This window comes from Pempheris klunzingeri, chromosome 2, assembly GCF_042242105.1.
Source record: "Pempheris klunzingeri isolate RE-2024b chromosome 2, fPemKlu1.hap1, whole genome shotgun sequence".
In the NCBI taxonomy this organism is placed as follows: Eukaryota; Metazoa; Chordata; class Actinopteri; order Acropomatiformes; family Pempheridae; genus Pempheris; species Pempheris klunzingeri.
In genome coordinates, this window is record NC_092013.1 from 11,138,671 (window position 1) to 11,161,370 (window position 22,700).

The following is a 22,700-nucleotide window of genomic DNA, read 5'->3' on the forward strand; positions in this document are numbered from 1 at the left end:
GAGGTGATGTGATGCGCCCGAGTGCAATGAAGAGTACTGCATGAGCAGAAGAGTGAGGAATACGTTTTGCCATGTAGACTGCTAGACATCCTCCTCCTCTCCAGAGTCCTGTGTGTATATTTATGGCTTCTTATATGTGTGGCTTATGGCATGTAGAGTCCAAGCCTCAAGGAGCTGACACACTTTGCAGCAGGACACCAGTGGGCTGTACTGCAGATCGGGGATGAAGACAGTGAAGGCAGATCTGAAATGAAAATGTGGATAACATACAGATGAGCCCCAGAAATTTGGCAACTTTGCAAATAATAAACAGCTACGACTAAAGAAAGAACAATACTCGCATGTCTATATGTACGTTGGAAGCGACTTGTGTAGTAATTCCTTCTGCGGGGTTGCTGAAGCTAGTAGGAGGAGGCGGATTCAGGTGACATTTGCACTTGCTGGGAATTCTCAAGAATGTGGTCACGCTCAATGGATTGCACTTACACATGTCACATCTGATAGCATATAGATGGCAATGCTTTCTGCTGTTGAAGATACCTATTTGATTTGACTAAGCCAGGCTGATGAAGCCTCAGAATAGTCTCTGAATGCAAACAAAGAACAGAGAATTTTCTTCTCCCTTTTCTAACATTTGAGTCACATTAGGAGGGGATCTATTCACGGCCAGTATAGAGGGAAGAAAATGACTGTATTAAGATAAACTGAAAAGAGATGCGGCCCCTTTTCTTTAAGATGTTTTTTTTTTTAACTTTACTCGGTAATATATGAAGGAAAATACATATTCATTTAACCATTCTAGTCTTTCACAGTGTAATGAAGCCAGCGGTTGTGTTGTCAAAAATGGTCGACAGACATATATTCCATTATGTGCATTATTTAGTGTAATATGTCTGTCTGTTTTTTTTCACATATATCAGTGCTTGGTGAGGCAGAAACTGGTGATCTTATAATATCAGACATAGAGATGGTTTGATTTTAGACTGTGTGTGCTGTGTGTGGGCGGGTTGCTTTGCTTTTGCACACGTCTGCTAATTGGAGAGAATGTACTATAAATAGAGTTTTCTTGGAACCTTTGCACATCGAGTGGGAAGTGGAAATCGTTTCAGATATGTTTCTCGCATTGTAACTTTGTGCATGCGTGTTATATCTCTTGTCACTTCATCTGACAGTTTTAATCAGGCGATGATCTGCAATCCAGGATGCTTCCTAGTCGCTGTACATTAATAACGTGACATCATGGCATCACTCTGCCACTGCTGAGTCCAGAGCAATCTACTGTGCCTTCATACATCGCCCTCCTGTCATCAGCACAGCCACAGCTACGAGGAACACTTTTCATATGGATCCACTATCCCCTGAGACTCGTTGGCAGCTTATTGTTCTCCATATTTTCATGTCTTCCACATATTCGGCTGAAAATGAAGATAAATTGTTTCTCCGTTTTATGTGGAGAGCTGGGAACAAATTTACATTTTCTTCTTTCCCTGGTTCATTTGCATATATGCTCACTTTATGTGTTTCTGTACCCATGGGCAACCGGACTGTATGTTTTCTGTTTACTTAAGTAGATGTAGAGTAATGATGTAGGGATTTAGATGAGCACTTTTGCTTGTAGCTTACACTGAAGTTTCACAAGTTCCAATGTTGTCATTTGGTGATTTTGCATCTACTTTTTTCAGGTGTCGCCGCAGATTTTAATGCTATAATAGTGCTGTCACTGTCAAAGTGGTGCACAGTAACATTTTTGGTACTTTTATTTAATTTAATACATTTGAGTCCAGTGAGAATGAGGAGAATTTACAGGAATGTATTTTTTGTATTGGGTTTTCTGTGTTTTTGATCTTATTTTATTTTATTTTTGGTAGCAGTCAGCTATGCTTGTGAATCATCTCTAAAATGTTTCATCATCTCACTGGCATATTTAACATAATTTTCATCTCTGTCACAAATCCTATTAACATGATGAAGTGGACTCAGGGGCAAACCTTTTTGAGAGACTGAGGATCATTAGCCAAAAGATTCATATTCTAGTAAATTGACTCAAATAATCTGGAACTAGATTTATTTTCAAAAACAACAACATGCAAAGTAGACAATTGCTCTTTGCGAAAGGAACAATTAGACTTAGTCTGAGCATTTGATAACATTTAACAGTGAACAGTGAGCCTGAGCAAATCAACAAAATAACTGTCAATGTAATGACTACAAACTGTATTGAGTCAAACGTTGATTCTAGTACGCAAACATATCCTCATAAACAGAGCATATAACTGTGACTGGTTCTTTAGGAAAACAACAGTAGTTAATGTTAGCTGCCTTAGTTGCCACTTGATAGCTCTCCATTTGATATTTCAGTGTGCTTCCAGTGCTTCCTGCCCTGATTTCGGGCAGAGAGTAGTTTTAAATTCATATAATACTTAATTCGATGCATTGTACACATTTCCTCCTGGACACCTCTTCAAGCTTACATATTTCTTGCTTTAATCTTTGAGTGTTACACCAATATGGATTGAATATTGGAATAATCATAAACGCATAACTGTGCAGCTATAAAACAGTGCAGATCAATCACAGGTTTTATGTTATAAATAGAAGAACATGCTAATAAAACACCCAGTGATTTGTAACATAGACATCTCTAACACCAACCATCACTGGTGGCATTTATTCTTCTTTTCTCATTTTGCTTTTCGGAGAGAACCCCTGTGCTTCAAAGGACATTTGGCAGCCATTCCACACTCCCCCCACGTCTTCTGCAATCCCTCAGATTATCAAAGTATCCGGTCTCCATGGAAAACGGAGAGGGGGGATCTTTGGCAGAGGCCGTTGCCCAGGCAACAAGCTCAGTTAAGTCAGCTGCTCGGAGCAGAGGTAAAACACTACCGACTAAATCACCTAACTGGAAGTTGGCAGTCAGTTGACAGGATGAAGTACCTACCTGTCTCGACCAAGCTAGATAGCCAGGGTGAAGATGGTGCAAAAAAACTTGGTAGCTGAAGATCTGTTTTAGAGCATAGACTGGCACTGATGTGTCTTTGGAGCACTCACTCTGATAAACTGGAAGTTCTCCGAAATAAGGCAGTATCTGAACTGGAAGAGTTTTCTAAAACAATTATCCTCTTTTCCTCGAGTTTCTTTTCTTTAGCTCCTCCCGTGTTTGGACCTGCCATGACACCAGGAACTGTTTGCTGTAGTGCTGTAACGACGACTTCCTCATTAAAAGTATTGAGATTTTCCATCTACTGGTAACATACAATAGAACTTTAGACATCTGCAGTCAAACACACTTCAGCAGTGAGTCGTCTTGTCACGCACATGTCCCACTTTGTGGACGTGTGCTTCTGAGCTGCTGTCATTCACACCATATTGTGTCGTGGGTTGTTAGGCAGAGCTGCTGCTCTGCCGCTTCAGTTTTCTTCACATTTCTGCAACAGTGTCTTTTAAGGAAGGCTGTCAGGCTACTGCCACGTGTTTCACTGGGAGAAACAGTCAGTGTTGACATTTCCATTATCTATGCTTCTGTCAGCCTCAGTAGAAAAATCATAAAAACTGTACCTGACAAGCTGCAGGTTCTCCGTCACAACCTCAGGTTTGTCTGACGCCCCATCTCTCTTTCAGATGCACTACAGTAAAACTGACTAATGTTACAGTATATTTTATTTGAGAGGTCTGGCATCATATGGACCACCAAAGCCTTCACGCACCTCAAAGCTCAATACTTTCTGTCAGAAACTGAAAATGTATTGATTCAGCTTTTTGGTGCGGCATCCAAAATCTTGCAGGCTAAATAATGCATGTGTAATTGATATGGCCTGACAGCCCCTGTAGTGTTGACCTGAGCAGGAGTGTATTGCTGTCTCAGGGCTCATGGTGTTTAGTCCTGAATGAAAGCACCTTTGCCACTGACATAGACCTGCCTTGTTTCCTGAGGAACCCTATGATCCAATCAGTAATTTGTTGAGAAGTTTATGTTTAGTTGATGGGCAATGGTCCATCTTCTCAGTGTCACTGGGGTAAGTTCCCTTGGTCCTAAGTTAGTAACGTGATGTTCATTACATAATGAAGTAATCCAGCATCATCAGTATACAGTACACTATAAATACTACATTGTAAAATGTCACCCTTTTTAACCAAATCGAAAACTCAAAGTAACAGAGTACAAGCCAAAATCTTTAAATGCCAGTCGGTATTGCAAGGTGAAATTTCAGTGAATTTCAAGCGTGACAGACAGGGGAACAGTACTGGAAGTCAAAGTTTTACCTCCAGGGACAGCCCATAATGAGTACCTATCAGAGGTGTGACAGTAGTTTGAGAGACTCTTTGGAACTGATGGACAGAAATAGTGATGGAAAGCAGTGGAACAGACATGCTAATGGTGGGGGTTCAGCACTAAGACAGGGCGTTTCTGATGAGGATTTTCTTAGCTATTTAAATAGTAATTTAGACTCAGTGAAGTGTGGCCAAACTGAATGGGCTTTAGGAAGGCAGATGGGTCAGACCCATGATGATGTTCTTTTTAGAAAGAGTTTGAAAAGTACAAGCAAAGTACAGGAATGACTGTAATCTACATGGTTTTATATTTTAAATGAAATATAATATGCTAGTAATGAGTTATGTTCCGTTACAGGCAGATTATAATGATGATAAATGACGTTTAATGTTGATCAGTGGGCATTATCTGTCAAATAAAGAAATAAATGAAAACAAAAATAAAAATATGAAAATAAAAAGTTAAAAAATTGATTAAAAATGAACTTTGTGGCCTATTCAATAATGCTTATTAATCAGTCCATAAGTTAGTAAAAGTTAAATTCAGATGATAAATCTAAAATTGTGAAAGTTGTGGGATAATAATTCCTAACGATCAAGTCCTTGAGCCAAAAGTTTGTAGAAAGATAAATGAACAACAACTCAGGCAAAGTAAAGAAAAAACTAATTAAGATGCACCTCAGGTATGTGAACTGTAAACTTATAAATCAGATGCTGCTTGTTATTTAAACGACTTCTCTAAGGAAGTCAGTCAGTTTTTACTAGTCTTTCTTTAGTAATCCAGTCTATACTTAACCAAATCTACATGTATAATTGTCCGTTAATAATCATATTTAACCCATTGTTTGTATTGTATTACCATGTAATTCAACATGCAGCTGCAGGCACCACAAAAGGTTTGTCATCACACTGAATGTTTTTTAGAGGCAGAATGCGCCAAAGTGAAGTTGGCAGGAGAAGAAAGATGGACTCATGAGATGTGAATTTAAACACTGCCAGACTCACATCTGTATGGTGCCAGCCGGTCAGCCTAATGAAGGATCAAACAACATGAGACTTTTTCTCTTTTTTTTTTGTTGCCTGATTTCATATTGGTGTTGCTAGACTCATCACCAGCCCACTGGTCAAACCGCCCACCAGGAAAACTCCCACTCCTCCAGATGGCCTGTCTGCCTCTTATTGCCAATATTCATGCAAGTGTTATTCTGAAAAACTAAATTACTAAAGCAGTGGAATCAAAAGGCAAGCAGTGGCAACATTAAAACAACTATAAATAACCAACCCACTAACTACAAAATAACTGCTTTATTTTCATGAGAAGTTAAACTAACTTTGCCTCGAAAACTTGACTGAAGCAGCAACTGTGCCTCTTTCACAGATTGTGTTTTGACTGAGAGAGAGAGTGAGTGAACAAAATTGGTGGCCAGAAGGAGTGAAACAAACAACATACTGCGAAGCTGGTGTTTATTTTACATTTTCTCAGCTCTTTGTGGGAGTCCCTCTTCTCTGAGGTCATCTTCCTCAAACAGCAAACATTAAATTAGTGGACTGTGGATAAATCAGAAGTTTTTCTGAGTATTGTTGTACCATTATAGGTAAAGAAAATAGGCAATAAATCAATAATATCTTTATTTTTAACTGTAAGTGCCTTCGTGGTGAGGAGTTGGTTGAAACTAGGACTTTAGTTTTATTATCATTACAACAAACCTATACAACTTAATTGGTTTACAATGTTTTGTTCCTTTTTTATAGTGGAATAGGCTGGGGCTTTCTTTCAATCTTGCAATATTTTCTGTATATCATATTACTGCTTACTATCGCTTGTCTAAACCCAAGAGTCACATTCTCTGTTATTTTCTCAAAGCTCCCTTTAACCATTAGATTTATCTTCAACATCTCTCTTCCCTTTTATCTCTATAGACCAGCTCATACTGTATTCTTCATATCCCTGCTCCATCTTTTGGTGCGTTTTTTTCTTTTCTTTCACTGCACCCATAAAACACAGTCATTAGGGCAGGATCAGACTGAGAGGAGCGCGGAGAGGGGGCATTCATATAGGAGCTCTGTCAGCAGTAGGGATTGTTAATTGTAACCATTAGGCTGCCGTTGTGCCATGCTTACAGAGCTCTAATAGAGGGTGGCCTTTGGTTTAAACACGGCTCTCTCCTTGCGGACATCAGCAGGGCTGTAGCAACTTTAACCCAGACCCAACAGCTTCTGTCTAATAGCTGACACCGGATCATTCCTCCCTGTGTTTTTCCCTGGTCTTTGGGAATGGAGGCGTGAGGCTGAAACAAATCGTTATATTTGGTACCTTAAAAACATGCCATTAGTAGGAAGATCAGTTCCAGTTTCCTGCTCTCTGTTCCACTCACACTGATTGTGACCATGGAAGTGAAGTTTGTTTGCCTTCTTGATCACTGCTCTGTTGGCTGCATGTGTTGTTCAAGGGGGTAATTGAAAACCGAATACACTCAGAATTACTCTCCTATCAGCCACTGTGTTGTGCCATAATTAGGTATTGGCAATACTATTGCTTTGAGGACTATGTATTGTGATGGGTGTCACATTGACTTACATTCACAATTGAGACGAGCTTGTACAAAAAGCAAAATTTTGTAGCTTGGCATTCAGACTTCAGACTCGTGTTTCAGCCCACCGTGTTCGTCACGAATTGCAACACACACAGGGTAGAGTTTACGCAAAAAGAGTAGTTGCCCAGCATCTCTGGGATTTTTGATTGTAATGTGTTTTTTTTTTTTTTTTTGCAATCTTGCAGTAATTATTTCTGCTTCACGTCTCCTCTGTGGCTTGGCTATACGGTAGGCAGTGTTTGACTTTGGCGATCCCCTGACTTTTCCCCTAGCGCCACTGTGAGGCTGACATTTTTTGGGTTTTAGTGAAATGCCTTGACAACTGCTGGATGGATTGCCGTGACATTTGATGCAGGCGTTCACGATCCCTTCCAGGGTAAATTGTAACTTTGGTGATCCCTCTTTTTTTTTTTATTGCACCATCATCAGGTTAAATTTTTTAATCTTAATTTGTTAACAACATATAAAACTACAACATTTAATGTTGGCATTGGCTCTGTGGGCATGTCAGCTAACATTTAGCTAACAGCACTGCTGTGCCCAGAGTAAGTACAGCTTCTCAGAGCTACTAGTATGACAGCACGCTCTTAATTTTGTTCAAACAAGACTGCATAGATACATCATGGAAGAGGTTATAGATAGAAGCCAACAATGTATTTGTCAAAAACTAACTCATTAAAACATTGGTTCAATACATTACCCCCATAGCTGTTTAAAGAAAATTTAACTCTCCAGCAAACAATGCTGTTAGACTTAACGTGAGCTACCCAGTTGGTGAAAAACCAACTCTGATCTACATACCTGGCACTAATCAGAATATTTGCTCTCACCTCTTGGCTATAGGGCAGGAACATGATTTTCATATCACAGCTATTGTGAGGCTCTCTTGTTTCAACTAATTTCAGCTCATTTTCATGGCAGTGTGGATCCATTTGATGATCGACATGACCTGGCAGGGCTTGTGAAAAACTTATAGATCGTTAGTTCCTTATCCCAGTCCTTAATTAGAGGCTGTCTAGGTAAGGAGATGCCATGTGATCTCTAAGAGACAAGCTGAAATTTGAGGTGTGTTGCTCAGGGGCTTTTCAGTCATCCACATGCGCAGCAAGCAAGTGGAGGGGAGGAATTGGACAGGGACATGACGACAGGCAAGAAGAGCTGAGACTTGAGATCTACCAGTTACCGGTGTGTGTGGCAGAGCTTTTATAAAAGCATACTGACTTTATCAAACCCACAGAATTTTATTTCAAATTATGTTCAAGGAGCCAAGGTTACCAAATATGTCAGGTTGTATCATGGAGAAATATGTGTGGGTATAAAATGATGCACACCTCTAGAATCTTTTATTTGATGTTACGGCGCTGCTAAAAGAAACATGGCATCAATTAAATATTGACACAAGCAGATACTGTATAGAATACACAGCATTTTGTTTTACTTTAATATCAATGAATAGGCAATTTGAAAATAAAATTTCGCTTTTGTGAGCCTAATAAGTAGTTTTTTGTTGCGTTCTTGTCAGTTGCATTTCATTTGGTGTGTGCACTGTGTGCACCATGGCCACATGTGTGCTTTGAGCTGGTGTATGCCCTCTTCCTGTGTGAATGCCAAGGATGGGTACCCATGGTTTATTCATAGAGAGGTGGTAGAATGCCTGATGGCTCATTTCTAGGGCTACAAGGCCAGGCTGGCTGGGACTTTGTGAAGGACAATAGATGAAGTGAAGCCTGGTCAACAGAATTCTGTGTCTCCCTGTTGATTATGAATTTTGATGTGTGGAAGGAATGAGTTTCATCAGCCATTAATTCTTTTCTATTTTGTATGGGTCTTTTCTTTAACTCACAGTTATTTGCTTCAGTGTGCCCTGCCTGGCATTTCATTCTTTGGCCAAATCTCACAAAACACTAGACAGAACTCATTACTGCAGCATTAATCACATGGCTGCTACATTAATCATGCATTTTTCTATCGTTGGAAGGCACAAAACCTTTTTTGTGCAGCTGCCTTTCTTAACTTTTAATTATGTCTGGACAAGATGCACATATTAAATTGATTGGCTGTGCATCTCTGTATAGGGATGCCACAGGAACATGGACACAGTTCTAATGATCTGCCCAAGGTTTTGTGTTTTTGTGAGCTTCATTATACCGCTGAAGCGCTTAACAAAATGCCACTTCCGTAGAATTAAGCCCCCTTCAATTGACAGGTCAGAAATTATTCACTAATAATTTCGTAGTCCCACTAAATGCCTCGAGGTTTGCTAGTGCAAAGAAACTGCAGTAGTGTGCAGAGACTTATTATGTGGCATATATTTAAGGTGCCCTGTACATGAGAGGCCTGCAGCAGAAAAGAATAGATAGTCCAGCCTCTCTCCATCACACAGCCACTGTCCACATCCCCTCCTCCTAATTGTATCTCATTAAAAGAGAGATGTGAATATCTCTAACATTAGACTCTCAGATTAAGATCTCAATTAGAGGAAGGAATCTGTCTGCCTGTTTAAAATTAATCAGTATTCATATTCATGTATTTCCATATCCTCCTTTCCATGCAATGGTTCACTGAATTTTGAAGCTGTAATGGCCAGGACTAATTGACTGCAAGCCCTTCCAATAGTTTTCTTGATGGCCTCTTGCTTTCTGTTGAATCAGTTTTCAGAGGGAAATCTCATAGCTACTGTAAAGGTACTGCTTGGTTTTTTTAGTTAGTGTTTGCTTGAGGCCTTGAAGGCACATTAAGGCATCTCAATCAGTGTGATTACATGCACACAAGTACAGCACTCATTGTTGTTTTTCTGATTTCCCAAACATCATGTAAAATCAAGCCGTGTTAACCCTTACCAGGGTTACACAAACCTGGGTTCACATTTACATGTACGGTAAATGCTTAACCAGGAAAAATGTGTATTACAGGACTGAGAGACAAGGAAAGAATTACTTTGATAGCAGTGAGGTGAAATGAAAGGAAAGCTCATTACTCTCAGCAGCGCTTCGCTGTACCCAAAATAACTGAATCCAAAGTTTGACGAAAACTGAAACTGAACTTCCGTTTTCACAGCTGAGTAGTAGACTATTTGTAATATCCAAATTAAAAAGAAGAAAAAAAACCTTCAACATCATATTATCATATATCATCATATATACTAATACACTAATAATCTAAGCAAGCCTTTCAGTAACTCAAATTAGCACAGTGACTATGTGAGGCTGTACTTGGAGCACTGCTTTGAGCTCAGTGCTAATGACGGCATGCAAACATGTTAATGCTTAGCAGGTGTAATGTTTAACTCCATCTTACATGCTACCATTAGCTAATTAGCAGTAAACACAAATTATAGCCACGGCTGATGGGAATGTCATTAGTTTTGCAGGCAATAAATTAAAGCACTGGACATAATTTTAACCTGATGATGCCGCTCAGTGAAAAATTAACTGATCGCCAGTAACTTTATGGAAACCCATGGAGATATTTCAATCGATATGTCCATATAAATTTGGATTATTTTATTTTTATTATTTTAGCTGCCTAGAAAAACATATTCAAGTCACAGTTAGGCCTACAAAATGAATATGGGCTTAAAGTACAAACTCCCAGCTTTAATTTGAGGGAATTCACATCCAAATTGGAGGAAGGATTTAGGAATCAAAGCTCTTTAATGTGTCGCCCTATACTTTCAAAGGGACCAAAAGTAACTGGATAATTGACTGAAAAAAAAACAGTTTAATTGGCAGGTGTGGGCTATTCCTTTGTTATTACTTTATCCATTAAACAGAGAAAAGGTGTGGAATTGATTTAAAGTGTGGCGTTTGCACTTGGAAGCTGTTGCTGCAAACCTAAAACAACGGGTCAATGGAGCTTGCAGTGCGAGAGAGATAGCAGAAACATTATGAGCAGCCAAATCAACACTTTGGTACATTCTGCAGAAAAAAGAGAACGTACTGTGAGCTCAGCAATACAAAAAAGGCCTGAAGGTCCACGGAAGACAACAGTGGTGGATGAACGCAGGATTCTTTCAGTGAAGAATAACCCCTTTACAAGATCGAGCCAAGTGAAGACACTCTTCAGGAGGTGATGGACACATTAAGATTAACCTGTATTAGAATGATGAGGAAAAAAGTATGTAGAAGGCTTGAAATGGCTCATGATCTGAAGCATACCACATCATCTGTAAAACATGGTGGAGGCAGTGTGAGGGCATGGGCACTGAGTCACTAGTGTCTGTTGAAGATGTGATGTGTGCAGCCGAATGGATTCTGAAGTGTATCAGGATACACTGTCTCTTCAGATTCAGCCAAATTCAGCAAAGTTGATTGGACTGCGCTTCATAGTACAGATGGACAATGGCCCAAAACATAATGCGAAAAGCAACCCAGGAGATTTTTAAGGCAAAGGAGCGGAATATTCTGCAATGGCTATGTCAATCACCTGATCTCATCCAGATGAGCATGAATTTCACTTGCTGAAGGCGAAACTAAAGGAAGAAAGGCTCATGAACAAACAACAACTGCAGACAGCTGCAGTAGAGGCCTGGCAAAGCATCAGAGAGGAGGAAACCCATTTGGTAGTTTTGTTTCATACAATATTTTTGTTCAACCAGTTAAAACCAAAGACCAAAAGTCTGCACTTTGAATGCATCTTGATTGATTCATTTAAAACCCATTGTGGTGGCGGTGTCACTGTCCAAATATTTCCAAACATAATTGTTGATAAGTTTATATATGTACATAAGTTTTATATGTAGTGCATTGGAAATAAGTTTTTTTCTTTTACATTTTTTTTTCTTAAATCTTCTTGCACATCCAAAAATTGATGAAAATGGGAAATAAAATGGGTGCGTGTGTGTGTGCATTTGTGTGGGGGGGCAGGGGGTTTTAATCCACATTTAGGAGAGCAGCTACTCTTATTGCCTCTCACCTCTCGCCAGCTCACCAGATCAATTGTGGAGGAGCTCTGGAGACCACGGCAGCTGCTGACAGAGTCACTATACTTGTAGTTCATCCAGTGATTCTGCTTATTGATTGCACGGGTGCATGCAGAGGTTGCAACAAACCCATCGCCCTGCTTTCCGCTCTTCCACCTCCACAGCCTTTATAGCAATGCCATTTTCAGTCCTCAGATCTCCGTTACCTCCACCCACAGCCATCTTTCCACACTTCCACCAGGGTATGGAAGCAAGGAGGAGGAGGCCTGGACTTGCTGAGATGGATGCAGAAAATAGCCCCACTGCAGGCAGAATGAAAATACTCTGTTCCAGGGAAGTGTGTGACCATAAGGGACAGTCTGAATTGGACACCTCTACAGAGGTGTGAAGTAGAGTTTTTGTCTCTTTCCACAGATAGGAAGGGGAAGAGGAGGTTATGGTGGGTGTGAGGAGGGTGGACTATGTGGCTGTTATAGTGCAGTGGGAGTAAATAGACCAGGGGAGAGCGACAACTCAGGGGACTGTCACCAATTGTCACCATGAGTCGCCCAGCTTTTGTATTAATTTTCCTTTTTGTGTGCCTGGGGACCAGGGTGAGAAATCATTCATCTATAAATAGATGTGTGAGTGTGAGTGACTGTGTCCATACATTTGTACGTGTATGGATGAGTGAGTGTTCTGTACGCACTCCACTGTGATGAAGTGGCTTTCTCCCATGGCTAGGGGCCAGGGTCTTTCTCCATCTTTGCCATAGGGTCCGGGCTAGTTGAAGGCTGTCACTGTGAATACAGTGCTGAATGAACGTTCTGTCTGCCTCTCATTACTCACCACCGCTCCTCAGCCATATCTCACGTCTCTCCCCTGAGGGGGAGGTGTGCTGTCACTGGTTCCTACTGCGGGCAAGACAACTGCTTTTTTCGTCTTAAGATCAGTAGTTTCTTCGAATGATAGTCAGGGACATTTAAAGGAGAAAGACACTCCTGAATGGTCTTTTTGGAATTGTCAACCTGCGATGAAAAGTTGCAATTCAATTTTCGAGAGTGTTATTTTCCCTCAAGCTGCCTCATCATCTTCCTCTTCAAGTGATTTCCTGCTTGAAGAAGGACTTTGAACAGTACAGAGTCAGCGTGAGCTAGTTGCCTTCAGTCAAATCTGTGAGCATCGTCACGTCTCTTTAATGATATATGTGTTGTTTGCTTACCTCGTGGCCAATCACTCATTTTTTAAGCTTTATTTAATCAGAAAAAGTCCCATTGAGATTAAAAATCTCTTTTACAAGCAGGCAGCAGCAGAAAACGAGTTACTGAAACTGAAAAGACACACAAAAAGACGCTTTACAATGAAGGTGTATGAGGTACAGTGTTGAAGGTTAAGGTTAAGCACAGACAAACAACAGTCTTTCAGAATGCATTCAAGTCATGGAGTTTTAAATCAGTCTGCATTATATTCCAGTCTGAAGGTATGGAATACCTACAAGCCCTTTTCCCAATGTATTCCTATATGTATTTGTATATTTGAGAATACCAGTGTGTGCACCTGTGAATGGCCAGAGCAGGCCCTCCTACCGTGGAGTAAAGCTTGCAGTGCTAAGGGCTTTACAGTTCATGATGAATCAAATGGAAGCATGATAAACTGGATCAGTCGTGTACAATGCCTGGGCAGCGCCATGCATACATAAAAGATCCCTATAGTCCAAGACAGGTAAAAACATGGCAGCAACAAGTTTCTCTTTTTTTAGATGAAAAGAAAAACACAACTTGTCTCTAAAACAGGAACTTAATTTAAGCCTGAGTTTTTCACCTGTCACTGTACATGTGACTTATAAATACCTGGGAGTCCTTATCAATGACTCCCTTACTTTTAAGAGTTAACCTTCTCAATGACCTTTCCCTCAAGAGTGACCATTGAATGGATATTCTGTGGCCGACTCTTGGCATTAGAAAGTAACGTGAGCTTGGTCTTATCAGCATGAAGAACAGTGTCAAGTGAGTGTCAACAACAAGTTGTTTCATGAAAGCCACAGTATCTCATCGTTTACCTTTTAGCTCTGAATGGTCAGGTCGTTTAGTGGAGGTAGAGAGTGTATGGCACTCCAATACATATTGTTTAGTAATAAAATCAATCACATTAATCATTTATGATTATTTCCATGGTGAAAAGTCATGGGAATCCCTTCTTTTGTGATAGAGCAGTTGTTCAATTTCATAATCAAACTGTGACACTTGACCTCAACAGAGATGAGAAGTAAACGCAGACTCTGCTGACTTTGCTTTAGGCAGCGACAACATGGATGGATGGATGGAAGGAAGAGCTTTAGTGGAAAGTAGGGAATCATGCATTTCCCCTAGTTGTAGCTGTTTTTTTGCAGCTTTTCTGTTTGCTAACAGTACAATTAAACAGGCCGAAGTGGTCCACTGCCTCTCTCATGAACACTGACAGGACATGACTGTTGATGGATACTGTGAAAATCAAATCTGTGTCTTTCTGCATATGGAGCAGGACGCTCTAACCATCCATCCTATAAACTTGTCTTTGAATTAAAATGCAACCACACATCTGCCTCTTATCTCATATTAATCCTCCATTGTTGTTGTCCACTGAATCCCAGCGGCCGTGATTAAGTGTTGTAATTTGCCCTTTTGTTGCCGACATGTCTTCACAGTCCATCTTGTCTGCTTCTATTTAAGTTAGTGATTTTCTAAATTTCCTAGAATACCTTTTAACGTTTCCTAGCAATCTCCACATGAGCTTCAGTGTCCAGCTGAGTTTTATGTGTTGGTGTAGACAGTAATGAACCTAGCAGGAGTGAAAGTAAGAAAGACTGGTGCGTTTCTAGTTGAAACAAATAAGCATTCGCCTTTCACCTAAGAGAGAATCTTCCAGTATGGGGAGAGGCTGATGTTCATGAATTGTGAGCTCACTGTCAGTGGAGAAATAATCTATGTTTACATCTGGTATTGATTGCTGCATTAATGGTGCAAAAGCTCTTTTTCTTCAGTTTTGAGACATCAAAATTGCGTAAAAAGTGTGTATTGTTAATATAGATCACTGAAAATGGTTCTCTTATTAAATCCCATTATTCTTCTTGCAGGAAATATTATCAGTGTGACACCACTAAAAGTACAGTAACAAATGGATTTGAGAAGAAAGATCCAGGCTACACTGCCAGTGGCACATCCACCTCTTAGCACTGTTTTATCCACACCTCAGACAAACACATAGTTCATCTCTGAAAACACACAGAACAGAGATAGTAAAAATGGTAAAAAAATGACCCCTTTGTCTGGATGGATCTCCAGTCAGACTTCTTGCTATTTGCTGTGGTCTGCTCCTCCACTTTGTGAGACTGCTGGCCTCTTGAGAGTGAGATTCTCCATCGTCTCCTCTCTCTTTCTTTTCTTTTTTTTCTTTTCTTTTTTTCTGGCCATCAGCCAGAGGAGCCACTGAGCTGAAAACAAACACTGAGTTGAGAGATGAGACATGAAAAGAAGAACGAAGCTAATGCTCAGATCTTTGAGAGCCACTTCTTGATGTCATGTGTTTTAATCCACATCTGGAAGTGGAAGATTGTTGGTGTCAGTGTTATTTATCAAACCGGAGAGGGTTGAATACATTTAATATACGAAAGGCTGAAATACTGTACAGAGTGGCAGTTGATTCATTTAATCAAATTGAAAACCAAAGGTTGACAGCAGTCAGTATTCAGCCTTTTGCTATACTAGTGGTCCAGTTACACAGTGGCCATGTTTCTATCTCAGAGTTAGTTAAGTGATGCAGTTAAACAAGCTCAAGAGAGCCTAGCCTAGAGAGGTTAAAGACACCACACACACACACACACACGCACGCACACACACACACACACACACACACACACACGGTGTACACCTTTTCCCAGACAATCATCCTAATCATTCCTGATTTACCCCCAATGCCTAGTTACATCACCATTTAATGAACTTCACAATTAAATGAAGTGCTTTTCGCAGCACTTATTTCTTCCTTCAAATTGTTTACTTTCACAGACAGAAAATCCTATTAGGTCTAGATAGGAGTTGAACAATGTCCATACATAACAATTTATCCTTGTTTGCGCAACTTTTTATTATTTTTTATTTATATATCTTTAATAAATAACAGTAGTCTGGTTTCATTATTCTGGTTGGACTTATTAAATGCTTTTTAGGTTCTGTCACCTGAGAAGACTCATGAATCTCATTTTGATTGTTATAATTACAATTATACTATTCCTGGGAGGCTGCATGGTGAGCAATAATAATAAAAATGTGATACTTCTATTGATTTACTGGGGAATTACTGTTCAGATGTTCAAACAAAGGTAAAAGTTCAACTACAGAGCAGTACCCTGGGGGTGTGAGAGATTCGGTGTCTTGGTCAAGGGCATTTCAGCAGAACTAATGTGTAGACCTGTGTCCTTCAATCCATTAAGTGACAGTCTCAGAGCTGGCTGTGCTGGTCTCCTGCACATTTACTTTTTTGATTATGTTCACACCTCCTCCCTAATAGACTCTTCCTGAGAAATACTGACCTGTCTCTGTCTGTCCAATAGATGTGGCCGATTATTTGATTCTTCATTAGCCATGATAGTATATATTATAATCAACCCAAAGCCAAGGAAATTTCTTCAGTTTTTTGATTTTATTCAGTGCTGCAAAATCATTAATTATTAAGAGGGAAGTTGCATAACACAGAACATGGAAAGTGACCCATTTTGTAGAACCGTTAGAAGGTTATGAACAGGTAATGGTCTGTGGAATATATTGGTTAAGTGGCCCAGATAGCAACTGGTTGTTCATTTGTCCAGGATTATGGATAAGTGTTGGGAGAACAAGTGTTACTGTAATGATCATAAATGTTGAGTCTGCTCTGAGGCGGCAGGCAGGAACGACTGACCTGTTTTTAGATGGCTCAGTCTCATCTGCCTCCGCATCCTGCAGGAGAGCACATTTCAATCCCAGCAGCTCCCAGGCGCAGACGCAGGTTAAGTTGATGAATGTTGACTCCATGATAAACTATAGGGAAAGAGATGGCACCCAATCAGACAGTGGGCATGACGGCTGAGACCAGAAAAGGACACAGGGAAGAAATAGAACTGCTTGCCGTATATTTAAAGCATTTAAGCCAGGAGCGAGTTTTGATTATGATGGAACAGTTAATCTATTTGCTATTTCTTCATTCATTTCCCCGGTGAGAGGAAATATGGATTACTGGTCAGTGAAATGTACCCGCCAAAGATGAGAGCTGCTTTGGTCTGCTCATCATTGTTTAATAATGTATGTTAGTAGTTAGTTTCTCTTTGTTTTGCTGTCAGATAAGGCATCAGTAATCATTGAGTGGATAAGAATAATAGAATTAACAGGATTCAGACTATGTGTACTATATGTAATACAGAAAGTGCTTAGTTTATGTCCTATTCAATGGAAGCTTAGAGCAACCTATGACAGTAATTTTATTACAAACTTGACTACGAACCTTTCTTCTGAAATGACCCGTCTCATATAGTTACTGTTGCTACATCTGACAAACTTTTTTCTCTCTCATAGCACATCATATATTGTATGTAACAGTATTGGCACCAGAAACTCACAGCAATTTAAAAAAAAAAAAAAAAAAAAAATTGTCAGCTGAAAGACTGTTGCTAGCAGATTTGAGCTAGCATGAGCTAATTAATGCTAATGCTCCGTAATTAAAAAACATATTTAAACCATAGACTGTATAAAAAGCAGTGGACGTCACTTCAAGGTCAGAAAAGTGAAAACAATGTGGAAGTGCCTTAAATCTGCATTTAAGGCCACCTTTTGATGGTCAACTCTACTGTTTGAAAAAATCTATGAGAAAATTACTTTGCACTAGATTTATTATCTCAGTAAACATTTTACGAGTTCATGGTCTCAATCACTAGTTTAAAGACTTCTTCAAAACAGCGTGACGCTCATTTTGTTAGTTTTGGTGGGATTACCTTGTGACTAACTAATCACAGGCGGGTCATACCAAAACCTGACCAATCAGAGGTGACTCAAGCCTAAACATAACCAATCAGAAGGAGGGGTGGTTGTAGAATGAATATAACTTCTGGCTCCAAATCCAAGATGGCGACGACCAAAATGTCAAAATCGAGGCCTCAAAACGGCAGTCTACAAACTAGTGTGTGACGTCACAGATGCGAGCTCCTCTTATTTTATACAGTCTATGATTTCAACTCACACAGCATTGTACACACAAGGAAAGGTGTAAGACTTGAATAATTACAGATTTTGTAGGTAAATTGTGATAAATATAGTTGTTGCATTTCAAAAGCAATTTACAACATTTGTTAAAAAATCCAATGAATTATTATATGATTTGTGTCTATATATTTAATCTATATTCAGGCACAAATCTCAAATTAAAGCCTGAGGAGAAAAACGAATGCAGCAAATGTCAACAATCAAATGTCCCTACTTCAGTATCCATGGGGCATTTCTGTCTGTCTGTATTTTTTTATGACTATTGACTGATGCAGAAAAAAACAAAATTAAAGTTGAAACATTACTTGAATAGATTGTATGACAATTTGGTTTATATACATGAGGTTTGTTTAACATTTGCAAAAGTGACACTCTTTACAAGCCCATATGGAGTTTGGTTAAGTATGTATAAATTATCATCTATTTTGAAGCAGTTTGTCCTGATAAGAATAAAGAGATAAGGTCACAGAGTTATTTGAAATGCATCAAAGGGCAACACTATGGATATCAAAAGAAAGGGGAACTAAAATGAATATTATAATCACAGATTAATCATTGGAAAATACCTGCAGGGAGGGACTACTTTTAATAAACGCCTCTGTTCGGAGAGAGTTTGGTTGCAAAGGGAGAATGAGATTTTTCTAAAACTCCACTCTGTATTGCAAAATACCTTAACAGCTCTCGACTGAAGTCTCAGTCTCTCTGCTGGTGGGACTGCGATTCGGCTGGAGATCAAAAACACATTTTAGGGGCTTATGATAAATATTTCTGGAATAACAGTGAGAACAAGAGGAATCTAATTATTAACTTAGATGTGTCGCACGCACAGGTCTCAGATCAGGTAAGATAATGTGCACCAAACATCTTAAATCAAAGTGAACCATAGAAAAAACACCTACACTGATACCACAATCAATATACCAGAAAGTGATGAGCATGCAATAAGCCACAAGTACACACCACCAATATAAGAAAATGAATCATTAAAAAAAAAATGAGAGCTGAAATGTTGCCTTACCGAAAAATATTGTAAACCAAGTCACTGAGTATGTAGCAGAATGATGCATAATCCAGTCATCTAAAATGTTTTCACTGAATGGCCTGCTTACCTTCACATGCGCCAGTAATGTCAAAGTAGCACTCATTACCTACGGCTACAGCGAAATATTTTTGAGTTGGTAGCAAAATGTTGTTTGTCATTTCCTGTGCTGAAGGCAAACATCCACACATACAATAGAGCGAGGTCTCATGCTGTCATGGAGCGCTGAGAATATTCAGGTTTTCATTTCTCCCAAAAGATAATATATGGGGGAATTTATAATGAGTTTGTCGTCTCTGGCTGATGGTGTGTTAATCAGTAAAAGCACCTGATGTAGTCTCTGGTAGAAATGAAAACCTGCCGTCCCTCCTGGCACGAGGGTAAACACCTCGCACACGGAGAGAATACAATAATTATAAACAAGTTACTGTGTTTTAACAAGGTAAATGTTACCGTCAGTACTGCACACATATATTGGTACACATCCTTCTCACATACTGTTTTCTTTCTCTTATCTGTGACAGTATCCCTTGGAGACATATGCGTGTGCGTGCGCGCGTGTGTGTGTGTGCGCGTGTGTGTGTGTGTGCGCGCATACAGTATCGTGAACTGTCTTTGTCTCGATTTCCCTGCTCATTATCGGACTAGGTTCAAGGAGATGGTTACTCATTTGCATAGGCAGCCCCGGGCTGGAACCCCTGTGTGTAGCAGCCAGGTGATTCATAGCAGCTCCTACAGTCTTATTTTGCAGAGGATTAGATTAAAATCAATCAATCAGCCTAGATCGCCCTGACCCAGAGGAAAACGAGTCAGGTGACTGCCGTAAGGCCATCCAACGTGTTTCTTGCCCCCTCAGAATAGCCCTATTTGTCGCACAACCATGGCAACATTGCAAGTCTGTACATTCGGTTCAATTTTGAGACGAGACATTTGTGAAATTCTGAGAATGTTCACACAGCGAGGGGCAGAGCAGCATGAGCATAAAAATTCAAATTAAGGGAGTTATATTGTGTAGCAGGGTGTAAAGGATGTGATATATCTGTTAACATGTCCATGTGGGAGAGGATATGGAAGAAAAACCACAAGAGATCCTGAACAAAGAAAAGCAGAACACAAAAGTACTATTCAAGGGAAACATTCATCCAGTAGCAACTTTAATAGAAATTAAACCTTAAGCCTTTTCCTCCATGTATGAAGTAGAGAGTGAAGGTTTGGAGAGACTGCCTCTGAAAAGAAAAGCACTTTGTGTTTTCCAACTGGTCACTTTAGGCCAAAAGAGGTTCAAATGAAGAATTGAACTTGAAGCCTAAGGCAGAGGGTATTTGTTAATCTCAAAAACAAATGGCTTGTAAAATAAGATTAGTTTAAGCCTATTACTGATGGAAATGAACATCGTACTTTACTTAAGTACAATTTTAAGGTACTTGCTACTCGGCCACTGTTTGCTAACAATGACAGAAAAACAGCAAAGTAAAGCTGTGCCTGTTTATCAGTTTGATTTTGAGGGACTTGCACTGCTTGAGTTTAATCTGCTGTCAAGCCATTTTGGTCTCGTATCCCTGCACGGTCTCTCGTACTAAAACATTCATCTATCACTTTGCAACCGATCATAGCTGAGGCCGGCCTGTGCAGCTCACCCAGGCCTCCTCCAGCTGCACTCCCATGACCCAGTAGAGAGCTCACATCTCTGCAGTCCCCTGAGAACTATATAAAAGCATAAGGCAAAATTATGCAAGACTAATGTCCTCTTTAGAGAAAATATGGTATAATATTTATAAAGCCGCCACTTTCTGCACACACCACTGGAGGGTGCAAATGCAGACACATAGATGTGGAAGGTAATGCAACTTTAATGGACTCACATGGGAGGGCGTATTCATATTAATGTGTCAAAGACATAATGTTATGTCAGCAAAGTTAAGGCATTTTAAAGCCACATACAGTGGTGTGAAAAAGTATCTGCCCCCTTACAGATTTCTTCTGTTTTTGCTTTTTTTTACATCAGATATTCTCTGCTTTGCCGAGGTATTCTGCCCATTTAACCCTCCAGAGTCTTGGGGTAAAATGGCTGTTTTTTTTACTACTTTTCATTTTACCTTTGTGTTTCCCATTAAAACTGATTAGCTTGCTTTCTTTGTGTTTGTGTCTTTGACGCCGACGGGCGGTCTGAGACTTTGAAGAGTTAAGAACATCAGAGTAATCTACGTTCATCCATATTTTCTTTCCTAGTTTTTAGCAGAATAAAAATCTCCTGCTGTACTGTCGGTAGGTCTGTCACGGCTCTTTATCGTGTCGTTTACTTTACTGTGGTCATGTTTCAAGTTTGGAGTGAGAGGTATTGACAGAAAAGATTTAACAGTGAATTTTATGACGCCTTTGAGTGTTTTGAAATTGCACTCAGCGATCTATGTGCTACAAAACAAACGATCATTTCAAAAAATACAAACCCCCACAAAATGTGCAGATACAGAACAGATGACCAGCTTAGTTTGATATAAACGGTAATAACAGAAACATGGTGGTGGTGACGCTGTAAAGCTGTTCAGTTGTTCGGAATTGATGAACATGAGGATGTAATTATTGTAATCTCAAGTGTGTGTGAATATGAAGCAGAGTAGGAGAGCTTTTCAAAATACACTGTCACGAATGTTTATTCATATAAGCTGGTCGCATTTTATAATAACTTACATGCTTGTTTCTTTGTCCTTCCAATCCCAGCACAAAACGTCAGCTGATATTCGGGCTTAACTTTTTTGCACGGCGATGCCTCGTGTTATACATCTAACTGTCCTCTTTGTCTCTTTTGTTTTCACAGGAGAGGAAGCTGTGTGCATTCCCAACTATTGAGGTCTGTAACACCGATGTCATCAACTATATGGTTCCACTGTCTCGCCAGACAGACTTCTTCGTTCCAGAGATGAAGGAGGAGGTTAAAACAGACGTTAAAGAAGAGGACTCTGACGAGGACAGAGGCACTGACATTACAGGTAATCTAACGCTGTTGGTGCTGTTGAGCTCTTATTCGGAAATAATTGACAGCGTCGGCTAAAGATCTCTCCCAAATAACGTAATTCTCGGCGTTTGATGATGGTGTAAAACAAATCTCCTTTTGTTTAAAAAGTTTCAAAGACAATTTCATCACACGGCTGTCGGCTTTTGTGTTATTTTGTTTTGTCATCTAATTTCAGTCTAATGAAGCGTGCTGATAGAAACACAGGTTTCTGCTCTGTTGAGACTACAGCTTCTGTCAGTCAGGAGCAAACAAACAGGAAATATGTGGTAACTTTTATGTTGGCAGAGGCTGCTGTGACTCCCCTCCTGCCCTTGATCAGTGAGGACATGTGATATATGAGACTCTGTAATTGCTCTGTCACTGCAAGTATGTGTCTTCAAGTGCAATGTCTACTCTGCTGCTGTTACTCCTTCGAATTTGCTGGACCTGTAGGTTGAACCCGTGGCAGCATCGGCTTTGTCACTGGAAAAATCACCGGAGAAAGAAAATGGTGTGAGGCTGATGGGACAGAGTGGGTGGAGGTGGGCTGGTGCACATCAGGCGCTGTCTACCTTGAGCTTAGATCATGTTACCTCCCCTGTTAACACATCTTAAACTGTACATTAGGTTTTTGCAT

At 39.9% G+C, this 22,700-nt stretch overlaps 1 protein-coding gene across 1 annotated transcript in view; it reads left to right on the forward strand.

Moving 5' to 3' along the window:
- tex264a (testis expressed 264, ER-phagy receptor a) overlaps positions 1-22,700 on the forward strand; it is a 68,063-nt gene that overhangs the window by 36,977 nt on the left and 8,386 nt on the right. Inside the window, exon 3 of the mRNA XM_070841521.1 lies at positions 21,887-22,058. Within this exon, the coding sequence (XP_070697622.1) occupies positions 21,887-22,058 (172 nt within the window). The remainder of the gene's footprint in view (positions 1-21,886; positions 22,059-22,700) is intronic.